This window comes from Anopheles coustani, chromosome 2, assembly GCF_943734705.1.
Source record: "Anopheles coustani chromosome 2, idAnoCousDA_361_x.2, whole genome shotgun sequence".
In the NCBI taxonomy this organism is placed as follows: Eukaryota; Metazoa; Arthropoda; class Insecta; order Diptera; family Culicidae; genus Anopheles; species Anopheles coustani.
This window is the reverse complement of record NC_071289.1, coordinates 27,893,538-27,916,722: the sequence shown is the minus strand read 5'-3', so window position 1 is coordinate 27,916,722 and position 23,185 is coordinate 27,893,538. Positions and strand designations below refer to the sequence as shown.

At 47.6% G+C, this 23,185-nt stretch overlaps 1 protein-coding gene across 1 annotated transcript in view; it reads right to left on the bottom strand.

Moving 5' to 3' along the window:
• Positions 1–46: 46 nt before the first annotated feature.
• The window catches only part of LOC131265760 (aryl hydrocarbon receptor nuclear translocator homolog), a 201,460-nt gene continuing 178,321 nt past the window's right edge, over positions 47–23,185 (bottom strand). Inside the window, exons 6-14 of the mRNA XM_058268065.1 lie at positions 9,601–9,704; positions 6,216–6,432; positions 5,952–6,146; positions 5,395–5,691; positions 5,170–5,320; positions 4,813–5,085; positions 4,611–4,722; positions 3,893–4,031; positions 47–3,826 (exon numbers count right to left, since the gene is read on the bottom strand). Coding sequence (XP_058124048.1) covers positions 3,300–3,826; positions 3,893–4,031; positions 4,611–4,722; positions 4,813–5,085; positions 5,170–5,320; positions 5,395–5,691; positions 5,952–6,146; positions 6,216–6,432; positions 9,601–9,704 — 2,015 coding nt within the window. The 3' untranslated portion in view covers positions 47–3,299. The remainder of the gene's footprint in view (positions 3,827–3,892; positions 4,032–4,610; positions 4,723–4,812; positions 5,086–5,169; positions 5,321–5,394; positions 5,692–5,951; positions 6,147–6,215; positions 6,433–9,600; positions 9,705–23,185) is intronic.

The following is a 23,185-nucleotide window of genomic DNA, read 5'->3' as shown; positions in this document are numbered from 1 at the left end:
TATTATATTAAACTTGATTTTCTTCTTTCCCATCAGTTGTCTCCAGCGCTTTCCATTCGGTTTCTCCATCCACGTTACGGATTTTCTTTTCAAATGTTTCTCTTCACCTCCCCTTCCTATAATGTTCGCAAATTGCTTTCTTTTCTTGATCTGCTCCCCCAACCGACTGGCGGCACACGTGGCCGTTAATTTACTTAAAAAAGAAGTACACATTCGCTCTTATTTATATATATAATCTGTATTTATATCCACGCATAAGCATCTGCAATATGTTCATCGTCTCCGTCAATTCTGGCCAGCGAACGAGCTCCAGTCGCCGCCGGTGCTAAACTTTTCGCCTGTTTTACGTTTGTTTCTTAACTCTCACCCCTTTTCTCCCATTTTAATCATCACGATTTGTTGTGGCCGGGGTGTTCTTTTTTTCAATATACTCGATTTCATTGGCAAAACTGTTCCGATGCCTCCCGTTCCTCCCGAGCACTAATCTCTCTATCTCTCTAACACGCTTCTCTCCTTCGTCCTTTAAAACCTATTTCAATACATTTCGGCTTTATACAAAATGAAGTAGGCAAGTGAAGGAGTTTTGATATTTTGCTTTCTGCCATTTCCGTTTACCGACCGTTTTTTGTGAGCCGCGACGTGTTTGCACGTGTTTGTTAAGCGACAGCTAAATACATAAAAGTATTCTTTTGCTCTTCTCAAATTTTGTATATCTGTTTGGAGAGTGATCTGTTTTTACATGCGCAGAAATTACAACGTTTTTTTTTTATGTTTCGTTTTGCTTACTTTGTATTTCAATCTCGTGGAGTTAAAAGCTGGACGCAACATTTTTCGCTCGAACGCCGCTTGCGGTGCATTATAATCAATCATCCGGAAGGGGTGTGCTGGGTCGGGCATGGTTTTGTTTTAGTAAAATAAACAATTTCCACTGCTTGCACTTCCATTGTAGGAAGTTAACTCTACACCGTCCGTACATCGGTTCAGAAATAAATTATCCAACGTTAACGTACTAGAGTCTTCCGAATGCCAAAACAAATATACTACTCAAAAAACGGTGGAATTCCTGTGGCTCTGTGGCGCTTGTGGAAGGAAGCATTCGGAGCGCGGGGGGGAGAAAGTCAACATACGGAACAACGGAAACGCGTATGATTGAACCTATGTATTGCTTAAAACATCCTAATGGAGTATCGGAGCGTTTGGTCCGGTTTGGAAGTTTATCTCTGCATGTGATGCTTACGAAGGATCCTCTCATCCTGATTCTAGGAGATTTTACTGCCCCTGGACAGACAGTTTGAGGGGGCAGACCCCACCCCTTTCTACCTATCTCGCCGTGGTCGCGTGCATAGCCAGCGGATGTATATCGGAAGAAAATCGGATCGGATAAAGGGTGCACGGTGCGCGCCCTTGATTGCTTCCGTGTGTTTCGTGGGTCGCAAAAGGAAAATTAACTAACAAGTTTTATATATGTATAAAAACGAATACGAAACACACCTAAGGAGGATGTCGACGGAGTGTCGGAGGGGTATAAATTATTCCCTATCGATTGTGATGAACCACAAGCCCCTCGATGCATGGCATATAACCTGCGAGCAAGGGTTGCCTTAATCTAACCCAATCGTTGTGTGGTTTTTGGTGATGGAGAGCTTCCGGTTTTCATTATCCCGCATTCTCAATCTCACAAAACACACCTTTTCTCTCTCTCTCTCTCTGTCTCCTTCGGTGCTGGCCCTCCCGTTCGTTGCATCCGTTGCATTCTTAAACTGTCACTTACGGCTAGTTTAAATTACTGTTCAAAAGATTATTTAAATTATACTTAAGAGTTTTCTTTTCTTCGCTCTTGCCTATTTCTACATACTCGCAATTTTCGTGGTCTACAGGCCACGGTGACGAATGCTGCTGTTGGGGGCCTGCGAATAGGTGTCTACTGATCTTCTACTGATCACCTTTCCACCCTGCCAATCATTGTGCCGCGATTATAGAGCCTACAACCGACAACATAGCATATTTCACCCCTTTTCTGTGTTTGCTTTCGATGCGTACAAATCGCATCGCCGTTGTCCGACATTGCTATACTTAAAGATACTATTTTTTGCTATGTTTTATGTTTACAATGTTCTTCCTAACTCTTTTCACTCACTCACATACCCTTTGCTGTGCTGTAAACTGCATTTTACTCTCCGTCGCATTCAATAATTTATCTAAAATCTTTCCTGGCCGTCTTCACATCCAGACCGCCGGTTTGTTGGACACCGTTTGCTGTGGCCGGTAGCCTGTGTCGGTTTCGCACGTGGCGCTTCTTTAATTTCCACGTGGTAGTACGAAATGAAAGCAAACGGTACTCGTTTCATTGAGCCAGCACAGCGATTTACGCTTCCTCTCATTCCGGCGGGCCTGGTTTGTTTTTAGTAACTAGGCATTCTATTTAGGAAACCGCAAAGGAAAAGAGGTTTCCGGTTGGGAACGATTTGACGTCTTTCTGTGTGTGTGGAAAAAGTTTCCCTTTCTTTTTGGTGCCCCTGATTGTGGTTAACAACAACTTTTATCGCTTTGCATTAGGAATCTGTTGCGTTTGATTTTGCAAATACCAAAGAGGAAACACCAAATAAACTTATTCTAAACAGAAATTTCAATAATGGAGGCGCGGGCGCACTTGTTTTGCGGAGAAATGAAATATATCGCGGATTCGCACACAATAATAATGCAGTCCGATTAAATTATTTGCTCTCGTATAAAAATTTGTCTGATTTACAAGGGAGGAAAACTAAAACAAACTTTACAAACTGTTTCGGCTGCGGTTCGGGTGCCCTCGTGTTTTTAAATAAACATTCCTATACAGCGCTCTGGCTATTTGGTGGAGAAGTTGAATTTGTGGTGATTGGAGAAAACGGGGTTCGAACGTGTGAGCATTCTTTCCCTCCCCCCTTCCAGTGTTTACTCGGTTCCCGGGGTTCTAGTATTTACATATGTTCATGCACCATCATGCCGTAGCCGGCCGCTGCCGTCACACCGAATCCTTCCGCCGCGAGGGCCAACGGGTCACCACCGATTGTCGCCGTCGTGGACGAGAAGGATGGTGGTGTGGTTGATGATATGGCCGCCGCGGCCGCCACCGCTGCCGCAGCCGCTGCCGCTGCCATGACGGAGGCGGAGGCGCTCGTCGTGGTGGTACCGCCGGTCGAAGCGGTGGAAGCGCACGAGGAGGACGAAGAGGAAGGGTACGACTGCGGTGCTGCCAGGGACGGGTGGTGGTGATGGTGGTGGTTGTTGTAGTTGTTGTAGCCGCCGTAGTAGAGCAAGTTTCATTCGAATGGCGTGTTGAACATGTGGATGTTCAGGTCCTCGAACGAGGTGGTCCCGCTCTGGTCGAGCATCTGGAGCATATCGGTCAGCTCGTGTCCACCCTGCCCCGGATGCTGGCCCACGACCGGATGGTGCCCCGGATGGATCTGTCCCGGATGGTGATGATGGTGATGGGGATGATGCGGATGCTGCACGGGATGGTGCGCGTGTGGATGCTGCGGATGTGGTGGTACGTGATGTGGTGCTCCACCGCCACCTCCACCACCGCCACCGCCACCTCCAGCGCCACCACCACCAGTTCCTCCAGCACCACCTGCTCCGTGAAGGGCTGGATGTTGCTGTTGCTGCTGCTGCTGCTGTTGCTGCTGTTGTTGCATGTGTTGTGTGTGATCGGTGGACATTTCCTGCCCGAGACCGACGGAAGTGTGTGGTGCACCGGGGCCGTTGGTCGTTCCACCGCTGCCGCCGGTTTGCATCGGTTCCGGGCCCGTTCCATGATGGTGCGATGGCCATCCACTCCAGATGCCTAGAAGGAAAGAAGCTACGGATTGAAAATGGCCCGCTCGAGAGGTGGCGCTGATCGTTCACTTACCCGGACCAGCTTGTGACGCGGGCGTAAAGGTGGACGTTTGACGGGATCCGGTTGGGTTAAGCTGGGTGTAGGTAGGACCAGTCGGTGACCGGTTCGGACTTAGTTCACTGTATTGGTAACCTTCGGTGACCGGTTGCGGCTGTTGGGAGGAATTGAAAATGAACATCGGTTAGATAAAGTTTCATCTTGTCTATCCTTATCACTGTTCAATATGTTTTTAGCAGGGTTGCAAGGTTTTAAGCATCGATGTTTCACATTGCAAAATATATGAGCTAAAACTCATTCCAACAAACTAAATTTTTAATTGGAGTTCGACTAGATATTTTACTAGATTTTTTGACATATATGTAATTTTTAAAATCATTTTATTATAAGAAAAGGAAGTAGAAAAGAGTGAACAGAATCGATCTGTGAAAACTTGGGGAGTTCTCAATGAATGGTTTAAATGTTTTCCACGTAAAAGATGAGTATTTAAAATTCTTATTTTGAATTAAAACCAACAAACGTTTCATTGCGTTGAAAAAGAATTCAGATACAAACGAAAATGAATTAAAATAGGAATCTCCAGGAAAACAAATACGTGTTGCAAGCATAAGTTTTAGATAGTGACAAGAAAACGAAACGTACAGAATGCAACTAAACAAAGTGGAAGGTAATTTTCAGCCAAATCTCAATGATGAATGTTTAAATCTACGGTTGTGATTAAGATGATACTAACCTGTCGTAAGGTCCACGCGGTTGCAGCGGGCGTTGGCGAGGTATTGTTCGTTTTGGAAAGGTGCCCTAACGTTCCCGCCGCGCCACCACTAGGCGTCCCCGGTGAACCATACCTGAGGGAGGGAGAAAAAAGGGGGGAAAATTGAATGCATCCGTTCGGCAACCAAACACACACATGTGCGTCTCGCTCTCGCGGGCCTTACTGTATTGGCGATGGTGTAGGATTGTAACTATATTGCACGGAGTTGTGCGCGCTGTCCGGTCGTTGAATACTGCTAGCGGCGGCCGCCTGCCCGGCTGTCTGCGGCTGCGATGGCAAGTGTGAAATCAGATTGTGAGGATTGTAGATATTGCTCGACGCCGTCGTCTCCCGTCTGCTCGATAGCGTGTAGTCCAGCCCCGGTGCCGGATAGGACGAGACGGGTGCATCGGTTTGATCCGGTGCCGTCACCGTATCGTGCGTCGAATGCAGCGCCCTAAAGGGAAGGGGAGAAGAAAGAACGCATTAGAGAGCTATTGGAAGCGGAGCCAACAACTTTACCACCCGGGAGGACACTTACTTGGCAGAGCTGTTCGTACACACCACGTACTCGATGTCGTCCGTGTACGGATTGAGGAAGGCGTACGCCTGCGTTCTCATCCACACCCACTCCTTGTTCTTCGCCCGGAACCGGTACATCACCGAGAACATCTGACCCTTTTGCTTAAGCACTACAGCACCGAGAAATAGAAAGAGAGCGGAATTTAGTAAACCGTTATGTCCGTGACGAACTGTGTCTCCTTACCTTGGTCAAAGTTTTCCTTCATATGAGCAATGTCGTCCGGATGGAAGAAATCGTAGCAGCTCTTGTTGAGCAGATCGACCGGCTGGTAGCCGAGCACCCCGATCACGCGCTGGTCGACGAACGTAAACTTGCCGCACATGGCGTGGCGCGAGATGAACTCGTTCGGATTGTTCGCGTTCAGATCGTTCGCCGTGGTCGAGGAGGTGATCTGCAGCCGGGCGATCGCCACCAGGCAGCAGTGCGTGTTGTGCAGCTCGTCGTCCTGCCCCCGGTCGATGGTCACCCCTGGAAACATATCTGAACGTTGCGGCGGATCATAATTAACAGTCTCCGGAGGCGTTCCAATAATTTCGTGAACATGCGCGATTTAATTTTGTTTCCATTAAAAAATAAAAACCAACAAACGAACATCGACATTCGGGTTTTTGGTTTGCAGGACAGCGAAAGAAGGCAAATTTTGATCTCGATTTTGATTGGACCGGCACTCCCCTCTCTCCTCCACTCCCCCCCCCACCCCAACACACTACTATGGTGAAGCATTTCCGTACCATACTTACCGGTCGGCGGCCAGTTCTTGATGTAGCCCGTGCAGTGCATGACGGCGTAGCTGTGCCCGTCCGTCGATGGGCCGAGCGAATTTTTCCTCCGCAACCGATTGAGGTGCCCGAGCGCCATCGACTCTGGCGTGAGCGGACCGATCCGCATCCGGCAGATGAACCCCCGCCGCGAACCCATACATAATCTCATCGATGCTGCAAGAGGGGACAAACATTTGGATTAGTTCTCAAGACAGTGCACTCGTTTACTGTATGAATACTTACACTGATGGCCTTCCTTCTTGACGGTGCCGGTCTTGAGGTCCAGTATCCGGCCGCTGTTGACCGGTTCCTGGGTCGAGAGCTGCTCGCGCACCTTCTCGATGTCGTCCGGGTGGATGTGGTCGAACAGGCTCCCGCTGTACCATTCGTTCTGGGAGTAGTTCAGCACCGGTGTCACCGAGTCGGACACGTAGATGATGCGTCCCGTATCACAGCCCGCCTTAAAAATGGAAAAGATAAGGAACATCGAGCGTTAAAAGACCATTTTGCTGTCGGTTCCATTTTTTTTGGCAAGGGACCACTTTACACACTACAATAATTCCAATCATATTAACAAATTGGTCACAAAAGTGCACCAAAACGCGGGGTTAATAATTAAGACCTTACACACTTGGCCGCGCCTGCTTTCGTTCGCGAGCAGTTCGAACTGCCTCGGGACAACTTCATTGATTCGCTCTCCAATCCCGGCCTCCCTCCCTCCCTGCCTTCCTTCCTTCCTTCCCTCGCGCACCCGGGGAAAGGACAACTCGCGAATAAATAATACATTAATCAATGTAGTGCGTGCGTGGCAGAATTATCAATTTCAGCCACCGATTTTACGCCCACGGTGATATGACGGAGGCGAGCAGTCGGTCCGTTTATCCGGGCCTCGACGTGGACAACGTGGAGCGGGGAGGTGGGGCCGATTACTTTGCATTTTTTAAGGTTCGCCTCTTGTCGACGTTGCCGTCCGCGCGCGGTTAGGAAGGGGGATGCGGCGGCGGCGGCCGCCGGTTTGGGGCGAGAAATGCCTAATGAGTAATTTTGCCAACGTTGGCCAGCTGCATTCTAATTGACGATAAATATTGCGACGATCCCGCGTGCGAGCAGTTTGCGCTCGCCGTCTTATCGGAAAGTGGAGTGGAAAGGCGGGAGGACGACACGCTCTTTCTTTCTTTCTTCCTCGGAAGAGGAAAAGGGACGCCGGCGATGGACATTGCAAACATCGTTAACGCAAGGAATGCAGCCGCGTGGATAAGGAGGAAGTTTCCGAGGAACAGCGGCAGCTCGCTCGATACAAGAGGACGAAAATCGAAACCACCAGTTTCTCCACTCCAGCTGTCCGGTTTTGCATTCCCCATTGGAATGGAATTATACGTTCGCGCCCCGCTTCCTATGCTGGCCGAACATGCCGAAGCGATCCATCGGCGGGAAAGGATGACGAGGAGGAGCAGGAGAAGACGGGTTGAAATAAATAAATTATCCGACCGATATATATTAATCGTAAATTTGCATTCCTCTTCACACCTCGGCCCCCAAAATTCTAGCGTCGGTTCGGCTTCCTCCTGCCGCCGCTGCTTCCGGACTTAAGATATCTGGGGCGGAAAAGCGTAAGGAAATTCTTAACACCTCACCCCGACCCCGGGCACGCCGAGTCGCCCGTGTGCAGGAGGGCAGGGATTATATTCGCACCCTCGATCAAACGAACGGAGGGAGTAAGAAAACCAGTGGCAAAGAGAGCGGCAGCAAGTCATTGATAAGTTTTGGATGAATTTTAATTTCCAATATTTATTCACTCGAGTCCGGCCGGGTTCTTCGGGGGGCGAATTTTAATGAGAAATTTAAATAATTTCTCTTCTCTTGCTGCACGGGTCGCTGGCTAGGCGACTTGGTGGAAAGGTTACCCAAAGGCTAAAGCGAAGGAAAATAGGATCATGTTATAAACACTACCGATATTCTGCATTGATCTAAATTTTTAAAGCACGAGAACACGGTGTACAAGATGTCTTCATATATTCTAATTATTGAAACCAGTTTCCCCAATAGTTTCCTCACACTTTTCTATTTCATTTTCTTCTTGTATCAAAAACAGGCGAAATTTGTAGTGCTTGGAATGCGCTGTCTTTACCTTTAAGCACAGCATTCTGAACTTCCTGCACACTTCGCCAATTCTTCCCGACTTGGGGCGAATTAATCTTAAAACGCCCGTCTTTCCCACTCGAATTTGTGCCATTCGGTGACGACAATCGAAACATGAACAACATCTTCCCTTCCAGCAGCAAGCTAGCCTCCTGCCTTTTCGTCTAACTGACCTCGCTAGCGAAGAGAGATAGAGAGAGAGACTTTGGGTGCGTGGGATGGCGTTGCTGGGACGTTGAATTTGAATATATTTTCCGACAGCTTCTGCTAGTTGTTCTTACGTTGCTGGCTGTTCAGAAGCGGCACACTTTAGTCATCCCGAGTGCAGACTTTGCTTCCCATTGCCGTGCCCGGGCGAGGTGGTGCCTATCCCGGGATCGGATGAGAACCCCATCGTTGCACCGTTGCGTTTTTAGTGGCACGGCGAGCAACTCGGCGTGAATGACCAGAGCTAGGCAGGGACCTTCGTATCTTCCCCGCCTGCCTTCCAGGAAGACGGTTGCGGGTAAGAACGATAGTGGCAACTACGACGACGACGACGACGAGTGACCGCTCCACTGGGCGCTGGTGTGCAACTGGGCGGCGGTGGATTGTAATTAGTATGCGCATCGCACTGTCAGCATAAAAATAGGTAGTAGACCATCTTTCCATACCATCTAGCGGTTCAGTTGCGCTCGTTGCGTTTAATGTTGTATCTTCGCCGGGTGCTGCAACTCTTTCGGAATGTTCTTATTTGTCCTTTCTCCTTCGCAAAGCTGGACGGTTCTGCCCTCAGACACCTTCTCTTTATCGTTATCCTCGACCCGTTCGGGCTAACATACCACTCTGCTCTGCTCGCTTTAGCCGGTGCGCTTTTGGTTAAAGTGAATTTCTGACCGGGGGAAAAAAATTCACAACCACAACAAATTTCCCTACTCTTTGTACTTGCTTCATGAAGCCGGAAGGATGGATCTTTCTCTCAAATGTACAATGGTTCTGTGTGTGCGTTAGAGGGAAAGGCACTAATTAACATAATGTAATAACTTATTTCTTATTTAGTCCACCATTGTACCAAACTCGCCTCATTGGCCTTTTTTTATCCAAATCGGAACACATTTTATGTTCCACCTTTCCCGAGTGAATTCGTTTTTCAAAAAGGTAAAGGTAACATTCTACTCTACAACCATAAATGTTAGTATTTATGTTAAAGCCTTTTGTTTGACGTCACACGGAAAATTGTCCGGTCTAGACGGTCTCGTTGTAGGAATGCTTGCCTTGCTCTTCCACACGTCATACTGAATTATCGCTGCATCCGACAAGACCGATTAGGCAAGAATCTTAAACATGCAGCTAGCGGTTGTGGTTTCAAGACAGATGAGATTTTTAGTTTGGGTTTCTCTTCTTCCCATGTTGACACTACACACTGGTAGAAATTCCACAAATTATGCATACACATTTGCACACATTCTCTCGTTGAATACAGTCCTACCGATCTCCATCGGATACTTACCACAAATAGAAATCCATCTGCGGCTTCCAGTATCAGGTGCTTCAGCTCCTGATCGGTTAGAAACGAGGGTTTGTACGACCCATCCGTATTGGTATTGCCGGTTCCTGGAGAGATGAAAAAAAAGGAAAACATATTTTAGAAGGTGAGAGACAAAGATAATAATTTGTAAAATGAATCCTTTAACTGTTATATGATTTCATCTTCCCGGTGAAGATAATTTCATCGTTTACCTAAACATAAAAAGGCGCGTTTACTTAGTAAAGGTCGGTATTAGTAAAGCCTTACCATCTCGGTTGGCTAACCTAAATATCCAAACCCACATTACGGGATAAGTAACGGTTCATTAACAAATACTTTTAGCCTGCGGACTGGTGGAAGTCAGCGAAACATTAGGCATTAGCCGAAAGTCAGCCAGATTATCCTCACCAACAAAGAAGAAGATGTTGAGTAGTGCAATATGCTGGTGGCGCAAAAAGTGGACCGTTTAGGGACGAACCAAAAAAAAACAACCAACCACCCCGGGCAAATAATAAAACGGCGTCAACAATGCGTTAAGCACATTAAAAGGGAAAATTCCCAAAAAAGGATTAAAGAACAATTGTGCCCTTTGCCGAGTAATGGGACGTCCTTGGGTGACTGTTGTGCAAGGGTGTTGGTTGTTTTTTTACCCCCGAAATAACACAAAAGTTCCAAGGAACACGCGACAAAAGGATACACGAAGATACACAGAACAGAAGACGGGAGAAACAAATTTCAAGAAACAACTCCTCCGCTGTGTGTATTTTTTTTTTGCTTCTTAAAGCCCCCAAAGCTGACACCGAAAGACGGAAAACGATGGGCGATACAACAAGTTGTAAAAGTAAATGACGTTTAGCATTTTCTTCAATTTTAATTTGCATAACAGTAGTATAAAAATAATAATAAAAAATAAATACGACTGTTTCGAGCGAAGATGGGCCGGGTGGGGGCAGGGGTAGCCTTTTTCTTTGCAGCAGCAACATGGCGTTATTGAGAAGGCATGGCCCGGGATGATGGCCCGAACGTTGCTGAGCAGCGATGGTGTGAGTGATAATTGGGGATGATTTTCCCGTTGGTGGAGTACGGTGGCGTTAAGGGTCGTTGAAGATGTAAAGTGGACCAAAATGTATATTAAACGAAACAAAACACGAAAAAAAACGAACATCCAAAACGGGTGACTGTAAAAGGAAATGGAATTGTAAACGTTTGCCAGCGAAGCTCCATTTCGGCGGTACGAGAGCTTGTTCGGGGACGATAAATGAAGCGTTTGCGGGAATTACACTATCGTTTGCACTTGGTGACTTTTCGTTTTCCGGCAACGGGTGTGCGGGGAGGCAAAGTTATACGGACAAAATCGACACTGGGGTGTCTCGTCTTACACAATGTGCACATTCAACAATATCGCCAATTTTTGTAGCGACAATGTCGCCTCTCGATGGTCACAACCTTCCCCGCCGCCGTCGGGAGATTGAGTAATCGGGGAGCAACGAGGCAGGGGGAAATGTCGTGCAATGATGAGGAGATGGCCCGACAAAGAAAAAAAAACGGAAATCCACCTCAAGATATCCGACGGGTCGGGGAAAGCCCTACGGCACAAAGCAACTTTAAACCGAATTACTCGAAATCGACAATCGAGACTTTGGTTTGTTGTCCATAGCGCGCATGAAGACACTGCGCTTCAAGAGGATTTGAATGGGAAAAATCGTCCCCTAAAATGTAATGCCAGCGACGGGAGCGATATGATTTTTGTGCGACGAAATAGCGAAAGAAAATTGTTTTGAATAGAGATGATATGGAAAACCAATATCGAAGGCACGTTTGACATTAACGACGACCCGATCGTTGTTTAAACACTTCGAACGAACTGAATTGATACTTCTGGCACTGACTGTATTTAAATTTAGCTAAAGAAATAATACGTAGAAAGTGAATCGAAAAACACACACACACACGCAACCAACATACTGACATAAAGAACAGAGCCTCAGGAAAATCGACATCGATCGATGTCTTGAACGACTCGTAAAGGGCAAAGACACACCGGGCGCGGAAGAACACCCAACGATCAAATAGGAACCGGAAGCAAATGGGAAGCGGAAAATGATTATTGTTATTGCTGCTATTATTCGCAAACGGTTTTTATAAACACCGTTGTTTTGCCTGCGCCCATTACTCGTTGCCCCCCCCACCCCAAAGACAGTTGCTGCGCCGCAGGGAAGAATTGTCAGCTTTAATTTATGGTTTGTGTGTATGGAGGGAGGTTTTCTCCGTTTCATAAACGGGAATGTGTTTTCAAGAACAATTTAAAGTCTTCCTTATTAAGTTGGAGGCATCGAGAGTGGACAAAAATTACTTGCGATAGAACACATCCATAGAGCCGTTTTTTTTTGTGCCATGATGTAGGAAAGCTGTCACCAGCAACAACTGTACCGACCGAATTGTAAGAGAAGTGTTTAGTCGATTACATTCACGACTTTTTCTGCGAAGGAAGGAAGGCCCCGACCAAGCAATGCAGGGCTCGGGAAATACAGAAACCTTCACCTTCCGCCAACACACACAGGTCATAGGCGGCAAAGCTGAATGGAAGTGGAATGCTGTGGTCCACAAGAATGCTGCTCATAAGGTCTGCTTGCTGCTGGGCGTTGGGCACATGCAAGTGGACACCCCGCTCTGCAGAGATAATAGATATGTAAATGAAAGTGTAGTAACACTTTTACGACAGTTCCACTTCTTCTTGGCGTAACGACCTCTTGGTCATGCCTGCCCGTTAAGGGCTTACGAGACTTGTTTCCCTGTTGTACGTGGATAGTCAGTCCTCTCGTACAGGGGAGGGTCCGGTCTCGGTTGGGATTCGAACCCTTGCCGTCGAGGTGCTGAGCCTCGGCGCTCATGGGCCGATTTTCTAACCGGCGCTACCGCTCGGCTGTCGCGGACCCCCAAAACGACAGTTACATACGACTAGTGAAAATAAAAACAGAAAGAAAGATGAACGATTGCACGTGGCATGTAAAGGAGAGTGTAAGCACAAAAACTTTAAAATTAAATAACCGGGGGAAAATGCACCGGCTGTATCTGCAAAGCTCGACACTGGCGGTTTGTTACATGGAAATGGGTTTGATTTTTTTCTTCTTCCTCTTCCTTCCCCTGGACCACCGTTTTCTTGCTAAATTGTGCCGTTTGTTCGCCGGGTGGTAAACAGTTTGTTTACATAGTTTTAATATCATTTCACCATTATTACAGAAGGTTACAGTTTTTTCTTCTAGCTGCTGTTTTTTTACGGGCCGGAAAAAAACTGCTACCCTCCAAAGCGACCTGTTTGACGTTGGATGATGGCGCATTACGTCGTCCGCTGCAAAGTGTGTGTGTGTGTGTTTTTTGTATGCTGAAGAAGCAAGCAGTTTTTTTTGTTCACCTCTTATTCCCATGTTTAGTATCTAAAACCCTCCCTTCCCTTACGAGGCCATGGACAAACAGAACATTACTTCCTATCCTACCGGGCGCGGAAGGTCAGTTTTTCTCGCTCACTAGTCTAGGTCCCTGGTTCCCACCACCCACCACCACCACCGGACGTCTTTTTCCTCCATGCCAATAGGGTTTATCTGCATAATTATAGTGCCCATATCCCTTGGTTACACAAAAAGGCACCACACCGAAGGGAAGGAACGAAAAGAACAACAAGCGGCGAGAGCGAGGACAACGGGATGATCGGAAAGAAGGGAAGAGGAGGGTGGGCGGGGAAAATGGCTACGCGACACACCGTGTACTTTGCCGTTTCCACAGGGCGCCACTTTTTATTCGCCGAACCAGTCTCCACGACTCCCTTGGAATGTTTAGTGTCCGTTCACGGCATACACACCTGTGTGTGTTTGTGTGTGTGTTTGTTTGTTTTTACTTATTTGGTCATTTGGTCTATCACTAGGAAATGTGGCCACTGGTGGGTTGTGCGGGAACTCCTGGCGGGAGGTTTAAATCATGTTGTTCCTTTTCCGTACGGCTTATCTCGCACCCATACGACACCTTCATGTTGACTCCCCCCGAAGGGAGAGGGTCGAAGCGACATATGGACACCGACACAAGTGCATCATAGTAAATGGTTTTAGCATGTGGCACCATCGACTCGACACACATCACCCGGGCGTACGCTAATGCAGCTTTAGGGAGTTGATACAGGGCTCGGGTGTTCGGGCAGGAAGGACGCTCGACGGACGGGACATTTTTCAATGATGACAGTCATTTGCTGTCACCACACGAAGTGTTCCGCTGATAAAATCTTTTAAACTCAACCACAGCACGATGGAGTCTCCCCACGGAGTGGCCCGTCTTTTCGTTTTGTGATGTGTTTCCCGATGGCTTCGACGCTGGTTATATGCCCTTCCGACGGGAGGCTTCGGATGGAGCAATCAGCGCCACCCCCCACACACACACGAACACACACACCGACAACCATCCATCCTAGTGCTGTTTTAATCTGGACCTGATCGATTGCAGTTAGGTGCAATCAGGTACGATTACTGTTAAAGGAAATTGTTCAAACCGCTGCCTGGGCAGGCTTTCACCGTGCATGCACTCTTCAATCCACGTTGGGTGCGAGGTAAAGGAAACGGTGTGTGCTTTACCATGGTCAGCAGGTGTTCGGAAGTTTGCGTGACACCGCAAGGGAAACACTGTCAGCGGTCAAGCGGTGGGTTTGATGATTGGGAGCCTAATAGAGTTGGTGGAGGTGAAGCAGAGAAGGACGAGAAAAAGGATACATTTATGGAGATTTTTCCCCACACCTCCAAGCGAATACTACCTCTCAATCAGTAGTACAATCTGATTTTTAATGATGGAAAACCTCATAAATTTGTGTCACACTGAAACTAGGAACGATGAAGCAAAACAGGAAAATATCCATCGAGATAATTTCCATTTTTACTAACGATGGCATGTAAAAAAGTACACAACAGACTACCGGCAGGATCACAATAAACTAACTGATACCACCGTCACCTCAACATCCCCGAGGGTGAGGCAGAAAAAAGAACGAACGGGCGACTTAACGAATGAGAAATATCAAAGCAAAAACTGAACGAACTTCATCAATGTGGCACAAGAATAATCATCACCTGCCCCCATTTTCCGCACACTCTTTCCGCGTTCGATCCAGAATCCGGTTTCGGGGGGGCTTCGGTTTCACTTCCGGTGCTGCAGGAAAGGACGGGCCCGTACCGAAACGGGGTGGGAAAATCGGGGTAAAAAAAGTAGTAGCAAAATACTCGGAAAGGAAGATCGGGACCGAAGGAGGAGAAGACTTTCGGAAACTACCCGGTGGTAATTACATTTCAAAACTTTTTCCCCACTCATCTCAATCAATAATCTTTTTTTTTCGGCGCCCTCCGGTTGCGGCCACCTTCTTCTTACATGTTCCGGGATGTGCGAAACGGACGAACGTACGGAATTGGAGAAGCGTTTTTCCCGAACGAAATCTAGGAAGGATGATTTCTGCATCCGACACATTGGAAGCCAAGAGAGAGAGAGAGAAGGATAGGACCGGATACGGATATACTGACTGGTTCTATCACCCCAACTCTGCCTCTTCACCGGTTGTCCTCTGACTGATCCAAACAGTTTTCTTTGTAGGTTTTGCTTTCCCTTTCGTGAAGGGCGGTCGGGTCGGGTGGGGTAGAGCAACTCGGAAAACCGTCCCGAATGGCGAGGGAAATCCAATATACTCATCTCTTTTAAGGTTCCCGTTTTCCACGCGTGTGCCGTGCCTTGGTGCTTCGGAAAAACTGGTATCGAATCGAAATTGTTTCTTTTTCCTTCTTCTCCACCTATCGTGTCCTGTCTATCTGTGTGTTTTTTTTCTGTTTCGCCGTGGTTGTGGCTGTGTGTGGTAGGGGTTTTTTTTTGTGCTGACCGATGATTTCATACGTGAAATAGAAATTATCGATCGTAGCTCGCCGATAAGCGCGCTCGAGGTGCCGATGGAGCGATGACGGCTTCGAGGGTGGCGGGGTGGTGGCTATAACTCGTTCTGGAGTAGCCGACCCTTCTCGAGCCATGTGTGTGTGTGTGTTTGTCTGGGGGCCCTGCCAGCGCAAGGCGGCGGTTCATCATCGTCATTCCTTTTGACGTCAAGAGTGTTCGCTCCAAAAACCGAAGAGGGTAGGTTACCGAACCAATCTAGCCCGGGGTTCTTTACGGTGTGTCAGCATCGTGTCATCGGAACCGACGGAACGATCGAACATGCTTTTCTCGGTTGATTTGTAGCCGAGCCGAGCCCAATCAACGCAGTGGCTCACGCCTTGGACGGGAAGGTGGCTAATTTTAAGGTGCCCTGGAGAGAGGTGGAGAAAAGAGAGCTCGCGAGGGGGAGGGGAGGAAAGCATCCTTTCCGCCCATTTACAGCCCCGAAAAAGGGGTGGTACGGTATGACGACCGGTACGGTGAAACGGATCTGAATGAATAATGTATTCATTCATGGTTGGAAATAAAAACCCAACGCTGGTGCTTTGTGTCCGGGAAGCGGTTCAACGGAAGGGCCCCGCGTGACGGTAGGAATGGGAGGAGCGGAGGGAATCCCGACGGTCAATGAATCATTTTTCCCCGCGAGCGCGACGACGTTTGGGGACAGTTTTGTCATTTCCACATCGTTCCGAGGGCACTTGGAAGGATTGAATTTAAAAGAATAATCTTAAGCCAACATATATACCCAAGTCCCATACGCCATTGCGTCTTCACGTGGCGTTATGTAGGTAAGACGTACAATGCGTAGTGTGACGGGTTCTTTTTTCCCTTTCTTCAATAACAGAGGGTCGTGGAACGGAGATCGGACAAGGAAAGAGATAAAGGAGAACCTGGCGGCGCAAGGATGGAACCGCAAGCAGGAAGGTCGTAAAACCCGAACTTTTACCGGGCAATGGTCATGCCGGGGTTGGGGAGGGGGTCCTTGGGCGAAGGGAGTGATTTAAATATTAATCAAATCTGATATCGCGCCGACCGCTACCGGCAAAAGCGGGATTCGCGGCCTTTTCTGATACTACCTCCGCGGGTATTGAAGGATAACCATATGCAGTAACAAATACAGCAGGCAAATACAATCTAAAGAAAAGAGGAGAGAGGGAGACAGAGAGGTGGAGTGGAAGAAGCGAAGAACAGAGTGCGGGATTAAAACGACCAAACCATCGACAACACAACACGGAAAGGTTCCGTTTGCGTAAAGCAACTTTGTATCGTCTCTCTTTGATTCGAAGCCGAGTTCCTTTTCTTCCTTTACCGGGAAATGCTTTACGAGCACTCCCCGGGTGCTGCCCTTCACCTTCCCACCCCTCCCGGGATGGGGCATCATTTCTGATGCAGTGATACTTTTTTTCGGAATAATTTTCAAATTATCATAAATAATAACGAAACTCACTGGGAGCACAGACGCACACAAGTTTTTTCTGAGGCGGAAGAGAAAAGTGAAGCTGCGCGAGAAAAAAGGAAACTCTTATTTACCGTGCACGAGGAGGAGGTGGAAACATAAAAATAAAAATTACCGAGTGCTTTATTTACTTGTCATCGCTTTCGCGGAGAACTGCAGGGCAATGTAGTCGAGGGAAAATTTTAAAAATTTACACGAAACGGTATTCGTGAAGGGATTGAAAATTATCAATTGAATACACATAATGTTTCGTTTGTTAATGTTTTAATTAACGAACGTAGAAAATATCTTCTCACTTATTTTTGTACCATTGAACATGAAAGACGATTTCACGAGCGCGATATCAAAACACTTCAATTACACCGAATGTCCCCCCACCCCCTCCTCCCCTCTCACCTTTTCCCACCCTTCGCTACCGTATCCCATTCTGCTGTCATTGCTACGCGTGGGTGCATCTTTGTGTCCGCCTCGGGGGTTTGTCGCTTGCGACGTGCTCAAATCGCTAAGTGAATCTTCTGCACCGGCCAAAGGGGTTAACAACTTTTCACCTTCGTTTCACACCTTCCTGCCTCCCTCTTGACCCCCCACCATCCGGAAAAGGGGCAGATCCAAAGAGGTTGGCCGACACCATCACATTTCGCTACCTGATTTGATTCGGTGAGTTGGTGGTTGGCAGTTGGTTTTCGTCCTCTGCCGGAGTCGAATGTGCGTAGGACTTGGACGAAGCGCATTTGTGCTGGTAAAGGGGTTTTGCGTTTTGTTTTGCCCTTCTGTGCACAACGTTTTTTTTTTGTTTTTGCTACCCTCCATTCTGGCTAGGTCTCATCGTCTCCTTTGAAATTCACTGCATCTGCGACCAATAATTCAAATCTTTCCCTTGCGCGGCCCGCGCAGCAGCACCAACCCGAAGCAACTCCCGGAGATCTGGCACGGTTGATAAATGGTGTCTGCACCGGAATGCCCCGAGGGGGGAATAAACCCCGTAACACTGGAAGGCCCCCATTTGATCGAAATGGATTTCGGGTGGACGGGTGGAGCGCGAAAAATGGAAAACAGTGGGGAAAAAAAACACACACACACACACTGCCGGAGAGAACGCATCGGTGCCGAGAGGGCAGCGAGATTAAATTGATTGTGGAGGGTTAAATAACGTTGTTTACAGGTTGTTAAAATGTTCAACAGCTCTGTCAGGAAGGGAAGAAATAATTAAATGCACTTCTCCCGCGGCTGCTTCCGTTCGCGGGGCTTCTGTTTACTGTGCCAGAGATTCAACTCGATTTCGTTTCGCTGCACCGATGAAGCAGAACGGGGAGCTTTCAGGGCCCGACATTTGTATGTAATTCGCTTTTGCCTTTGTTTTAATGCGGGACGAAAATCCTGTAAAGCATAAACGGTTTACGAGAATTGCAAGAATCCTTATACATCTCTGCGTGAGGAGGGAAAGCGAGCTGCTTGGCTACGAACTGATTTGCAAATTTGGCAACACCTCACCTTTGACTGGTGGTGGTTGGGATCGGGAATTAATTGACATCGTTTTGGCGTCATTTGAATAATTTGATGCTCGGCCATCGCTTAGCCGGCGGGGCGAAAGGATTAACCGAAAGCGCACGGTGCACTAATGTGAGCCGAAGAATGTATCGATTCTCATTCCAAACTGCGCTAAATTGCTTATCTCTCTTCCCGCTCGTTAGGGAGCGATTTGACGTACAAGGTGGGGCAATTTTAATTTACATCCTTGGTCCAAAATGCATCCCTCTATCGGATTCCAAAGCGGAAAAAAAATTTCATTAAATGGTCTTATTAATTATCTTCTTCTAGTCAGGCTACGCTCTTCGGGTGATAAAGAAGCCACTGTGTATCAGATTCTCGCCTTTTCGGGGAATAATAAAGATATATCGTCGACAAAAAGGGGGGCACGAGTCGCGCACATGGACAACGAATGAATTAAGAATGAAACCCGTGCTGGTTGACACCTTTTTCGGGAATCTAAACACCCGACACCTAAACTGTGGCTAAGGCGTTTCTGCGAAGATGAGTCAGAACAGAAGCAATGAAGCGCTACATGTATATGTTGTGTTTGTAGTCGAACATTAAATAAATTAAAAAAGCCAAAAAAGAAGACCCGAGACCCGATTAAAATCTCGGACCGGGCGTGCAGCGGACAGAAATGTCCCCCCCCCCCCCCCCCTATTCCGGGAGTGACTCATTTTCCATTCGAATGTAAATCGTGTGCGTGGTTGTTTATCTGCTGGAAACAGATTTGATCAGTGGAAATTTATTTTTAGAATAATTATTACAACACCGCAAACATTGAAAACAAACCAAAGCAGACACTCACAAAAAAAATCTCGCTGCGAAGATTGAGCTTTCAACTGGGAAGAAGATATTCCATTCCCCGGGTACCGGACTTCTGGTTAGTGCAGCCCAGTTTTCATCAGATGGTTTATCGTTTTTTAATGAAATTTATGTGTCAGATCGTTTTCCTCCACTTTCTTGGGGCGGGAGGGTTCTCCAAACGCTGAAGAAACTGATCTCCAAAACGTGATAAGAACCATCGCCAGCGCCAGCCGAGGAGCATCATCCCGGGGACTGGAGAAGGCTGCCCATAAAAAGTGCCCCAAAGGAGCACCGTCCCTGGCATCATTTGGAAATGGCGGGCGTCATAACCGCCATCGGCTATCGCTTGGCCACGATCATCAACGTCCGGCGTTCCCGGTGGTTGATGTTGAGACGGCGCGAAAAGTGTTTCCTTTCTGCGCGGTTTCGCACTGTCAACAGGCGGGGAATATGAAATGCCACCCAAACAGGCCGAAGATGAAGAGGCACCGTGGTACCATACATACATCATTCCATTGTTCTCGTATAATTGGCTTCTACTTGACGTTGGATATGATAGTTTCCCCTTCTGGCAGGGAACAGAAAAAGAACTTCCTTGCGGTTGACGCTGTTCGAATGACGTATTCAGCGTGATTGACTGCTGGTTCGCGTTTCCTCTGTTCGGTTTTATTGTTGAGATTTAAAGCTTCATTAATGTAAAGAGTTGTAAACGGAAGGGAAAACCAGCTTAACGTGCTTGCTGGGGGTCTTCCTTTAGAGTTTACACTTTTTCCATGCAGTATGCTTCATAAATAATTTATCCTAAATTGGAGCGATCAATTAATTTTCCATTGGCAAAAAGATACATTGTGGCGTGAAAGCAACCGATGACGAATGGGTGTTTCGTGGTTATTAATTGACGACCAACTGTTGCCACATTAATACGTGCCGGCATGCGGGAAAAATAAAAGTGCAATGCAACTGATTCCCGGGCGTTCTGCTGCACACAACCGATCGATTAATAACTCTGTTGATGCAGCGAAATCTTCTCTATGCCAGCGATGGTTCACATGCGGTTCAATAGACAATGTACCGAAGACGCTGGCAAAATCCGAAGTGCGCACGTGAAAACTAGTCGGATGAATAATGGTTCCCGAGAAGCGAACAAAATTTAGCGCACCGCAAACTAGGTCCTACCGAGGTTGGTACCGTTATCCTTTGTCTGGTTGGGTCTGTATCAATCGCCAAACTAGCCAATAGCTGGCTCGAACTGCAAGTCCAATGTAGGACCAGACCAATTGAAACGATAGCTGCTTCATGAGAAGAATAAATGATACACCGCAGTCCGTGGTCCGAAGAAACGGCTGGGCAAGCTCCTCCAAGAAATATCGCACCACAGGAAAGTGGGTAGCTAATCGAAATATGGCCTCCCGTCCGTCCACCGGCCCAAGGAAATGGCGTTCTGTGGCGCGAGCCGCCGCCCCAACACCATTGGTCAGCAATGGCTATCTGTTCTGCTTCTGCCCGAACGTTCACAGCTACCTCCGCAAATCGGTTTCTAGTCTCAATTAGCGCCAACAGGTGAGCATAACGGTGGGGTGGGTCGGGAGGCACGCCTGGGGGGGGGGGGGACATAAGGCTTCGTGCGAAAGATTACGGCGACCCGATAGGCCCGTGGGGCCGGGTTTCGCTGCGAACAACAATACACCGTCGGGCTAATATACATATTGATACATTGATTATTTATGGATTATTGCTGTTACTATGAGACCCGCGCGTGTGACCACATCGCCTTCGGAAGCCCGCGTTTCGTTCACGGTTCCACCAACCGCCATTTGCTGGAAGCCAGCTAGTCCCACGCCATGTTCGCCTATTGGCTGCGTCCCCTCCGCAGAAGGCATGTGTGTTGTAGAGGGTTTATTAAAATTATTTATTTGCCACCGCGAGCTTCCACAAGGTGCGCAATGGAGGAAGTCAAGGCGTCCACATTTTCTTGCCGATTCGTATGCATCCATTTTCCTGGAAGTAGCTGGCGGGCTTCTTCTTGTGTCCGCACGGTTATTATTGTGTTGAACACTCGTGAAATTCCTGTCATGTATCGAAATCTCTATTATATTGTTAATTACAGAACGCTGACAACTTTATTTATGCTTGCATTGTGTGCGCGCAATAATCTTGCCGTGTGCTCAAGCTCAACCTTTGGTGACACTTCCTCGAGTAATGTGAATGTGATACAGTCGAAACGATTCGCGGGAACTGATGGTACGTGGAATGGACCACGAGCGGGACGGCTGACTGAAGCAGACATGAGTTAGAAATATTATTTCTAACGGCTCAGACACTCCGCTTGGACGGGCGAGTCACATGCGGAACAGGAGTGAGCATGTGCACGACGGAAAACATTGAATTTATGCAATGTTCAATGCGATAAATTGATATGCAAAACGATGACAGTAGCATGCAGGTGATGATGCTTTTGCAACGATGAAAAAAGGTAAAGGGTTTCAAACACTATCATGGTGCAGTACCTTCACATTTCGTTCGTTAAGAAGACGCGATTGGGTTTGGGGACAATCGTGCTTGTCTGATAAACAAACTTGATTAAATCATGATAAAAACATTCTTGCTGATCTCTCCAAAAGATTATTGTGTCTATTTCTTCAACCCAAAAGAGAACCCATACCGGATGCTTTGGATTCCCTTTGGAAATGCTCCATCGAGTTGGAATTCTGTTCGTCTCACAAAGGCTGATAAAGTACAACACCGTCGAATAACCAAAGACTCCCTTGCGCAAACAATTCTTCCTCAAGACACTTTATCCTTCGTTCAAGATTTTACCTACCGTGACGGCGAACGGTTTAGAAATCAAAAAAGGTACCGGGCGGCGTTACCTTCCATCCCGCGACGGATTATGCTGGCACGGCGTATGCTGGGTGGGTAAGATAAGATTGATGGAGCAACCGGGAGGGCCGTCGGTAAATCGCGACGGTGCGTAAAAAGACGGTTTAGGTGGAGGTTGGGGTGAAGTACGGGTGACAAAAATCGACGGAAAGTGACGACACCGTGTCAATCTTGCGTTAGCGAAAACGGTTGACAAATGGGCAAAGCCAACAAAACAGCACAAACAAAAAAAATGGAACGATCTGTTCTTTTATGCGGAGGCGAAAAAAGCCAGGTCGTTTCGAGATGAGCGAACATCTTCATTCTTCCCCGGGAGTGACACTGATGGTGTCGATAATGATGAACCTGGCGGCTCGGCGCGATGGCAACGCAAGGCAAGAACAAACGACGGCCAGGAGGAAGTTCGAGCTGCAGCAGCACAACGGGGCAAAGAACGAACGAAAAACCGGCAAAGCAAGGAAGTAAGAAAGGATGTGTCAATCGATTGGGTGTACACACTGACGAACGTAGCAGCGAGGAAGCTACCTCCGAACGCGTCCGAAGGTTGCCAAACGTTCGACGGAAGGTAGGAGAAAACAAAATGTTTTCTGACAAACCGGTGAGCCGCACAAAAAAAGTGTGCGATGCGCATTTGCCAAAAGAGCGATCACCCAAAAAACCGCAAACCACGAGGAGGTTCCGTCCTTCATAGCGGTGTAGCATAAATTGAGCATAAATGGGGTCGGCTGGATCGGGGGAAAATCGAACGGGAGGTGTACACCGAAGAGAGGAGCAAACAAAACAAACAAAAAAACCGCCGACAATGTACGGCGTATGACGGTAAGGAGGAGGGACCACCATGAGACGAGGGAATCTTTAGCAAAACCCTCCCCGCGAGTGACAGAAGATTGATAGAGTTATGATTGGGACGCGGGAAGATAAATAAAGCGAGTACGAAATTTTGAT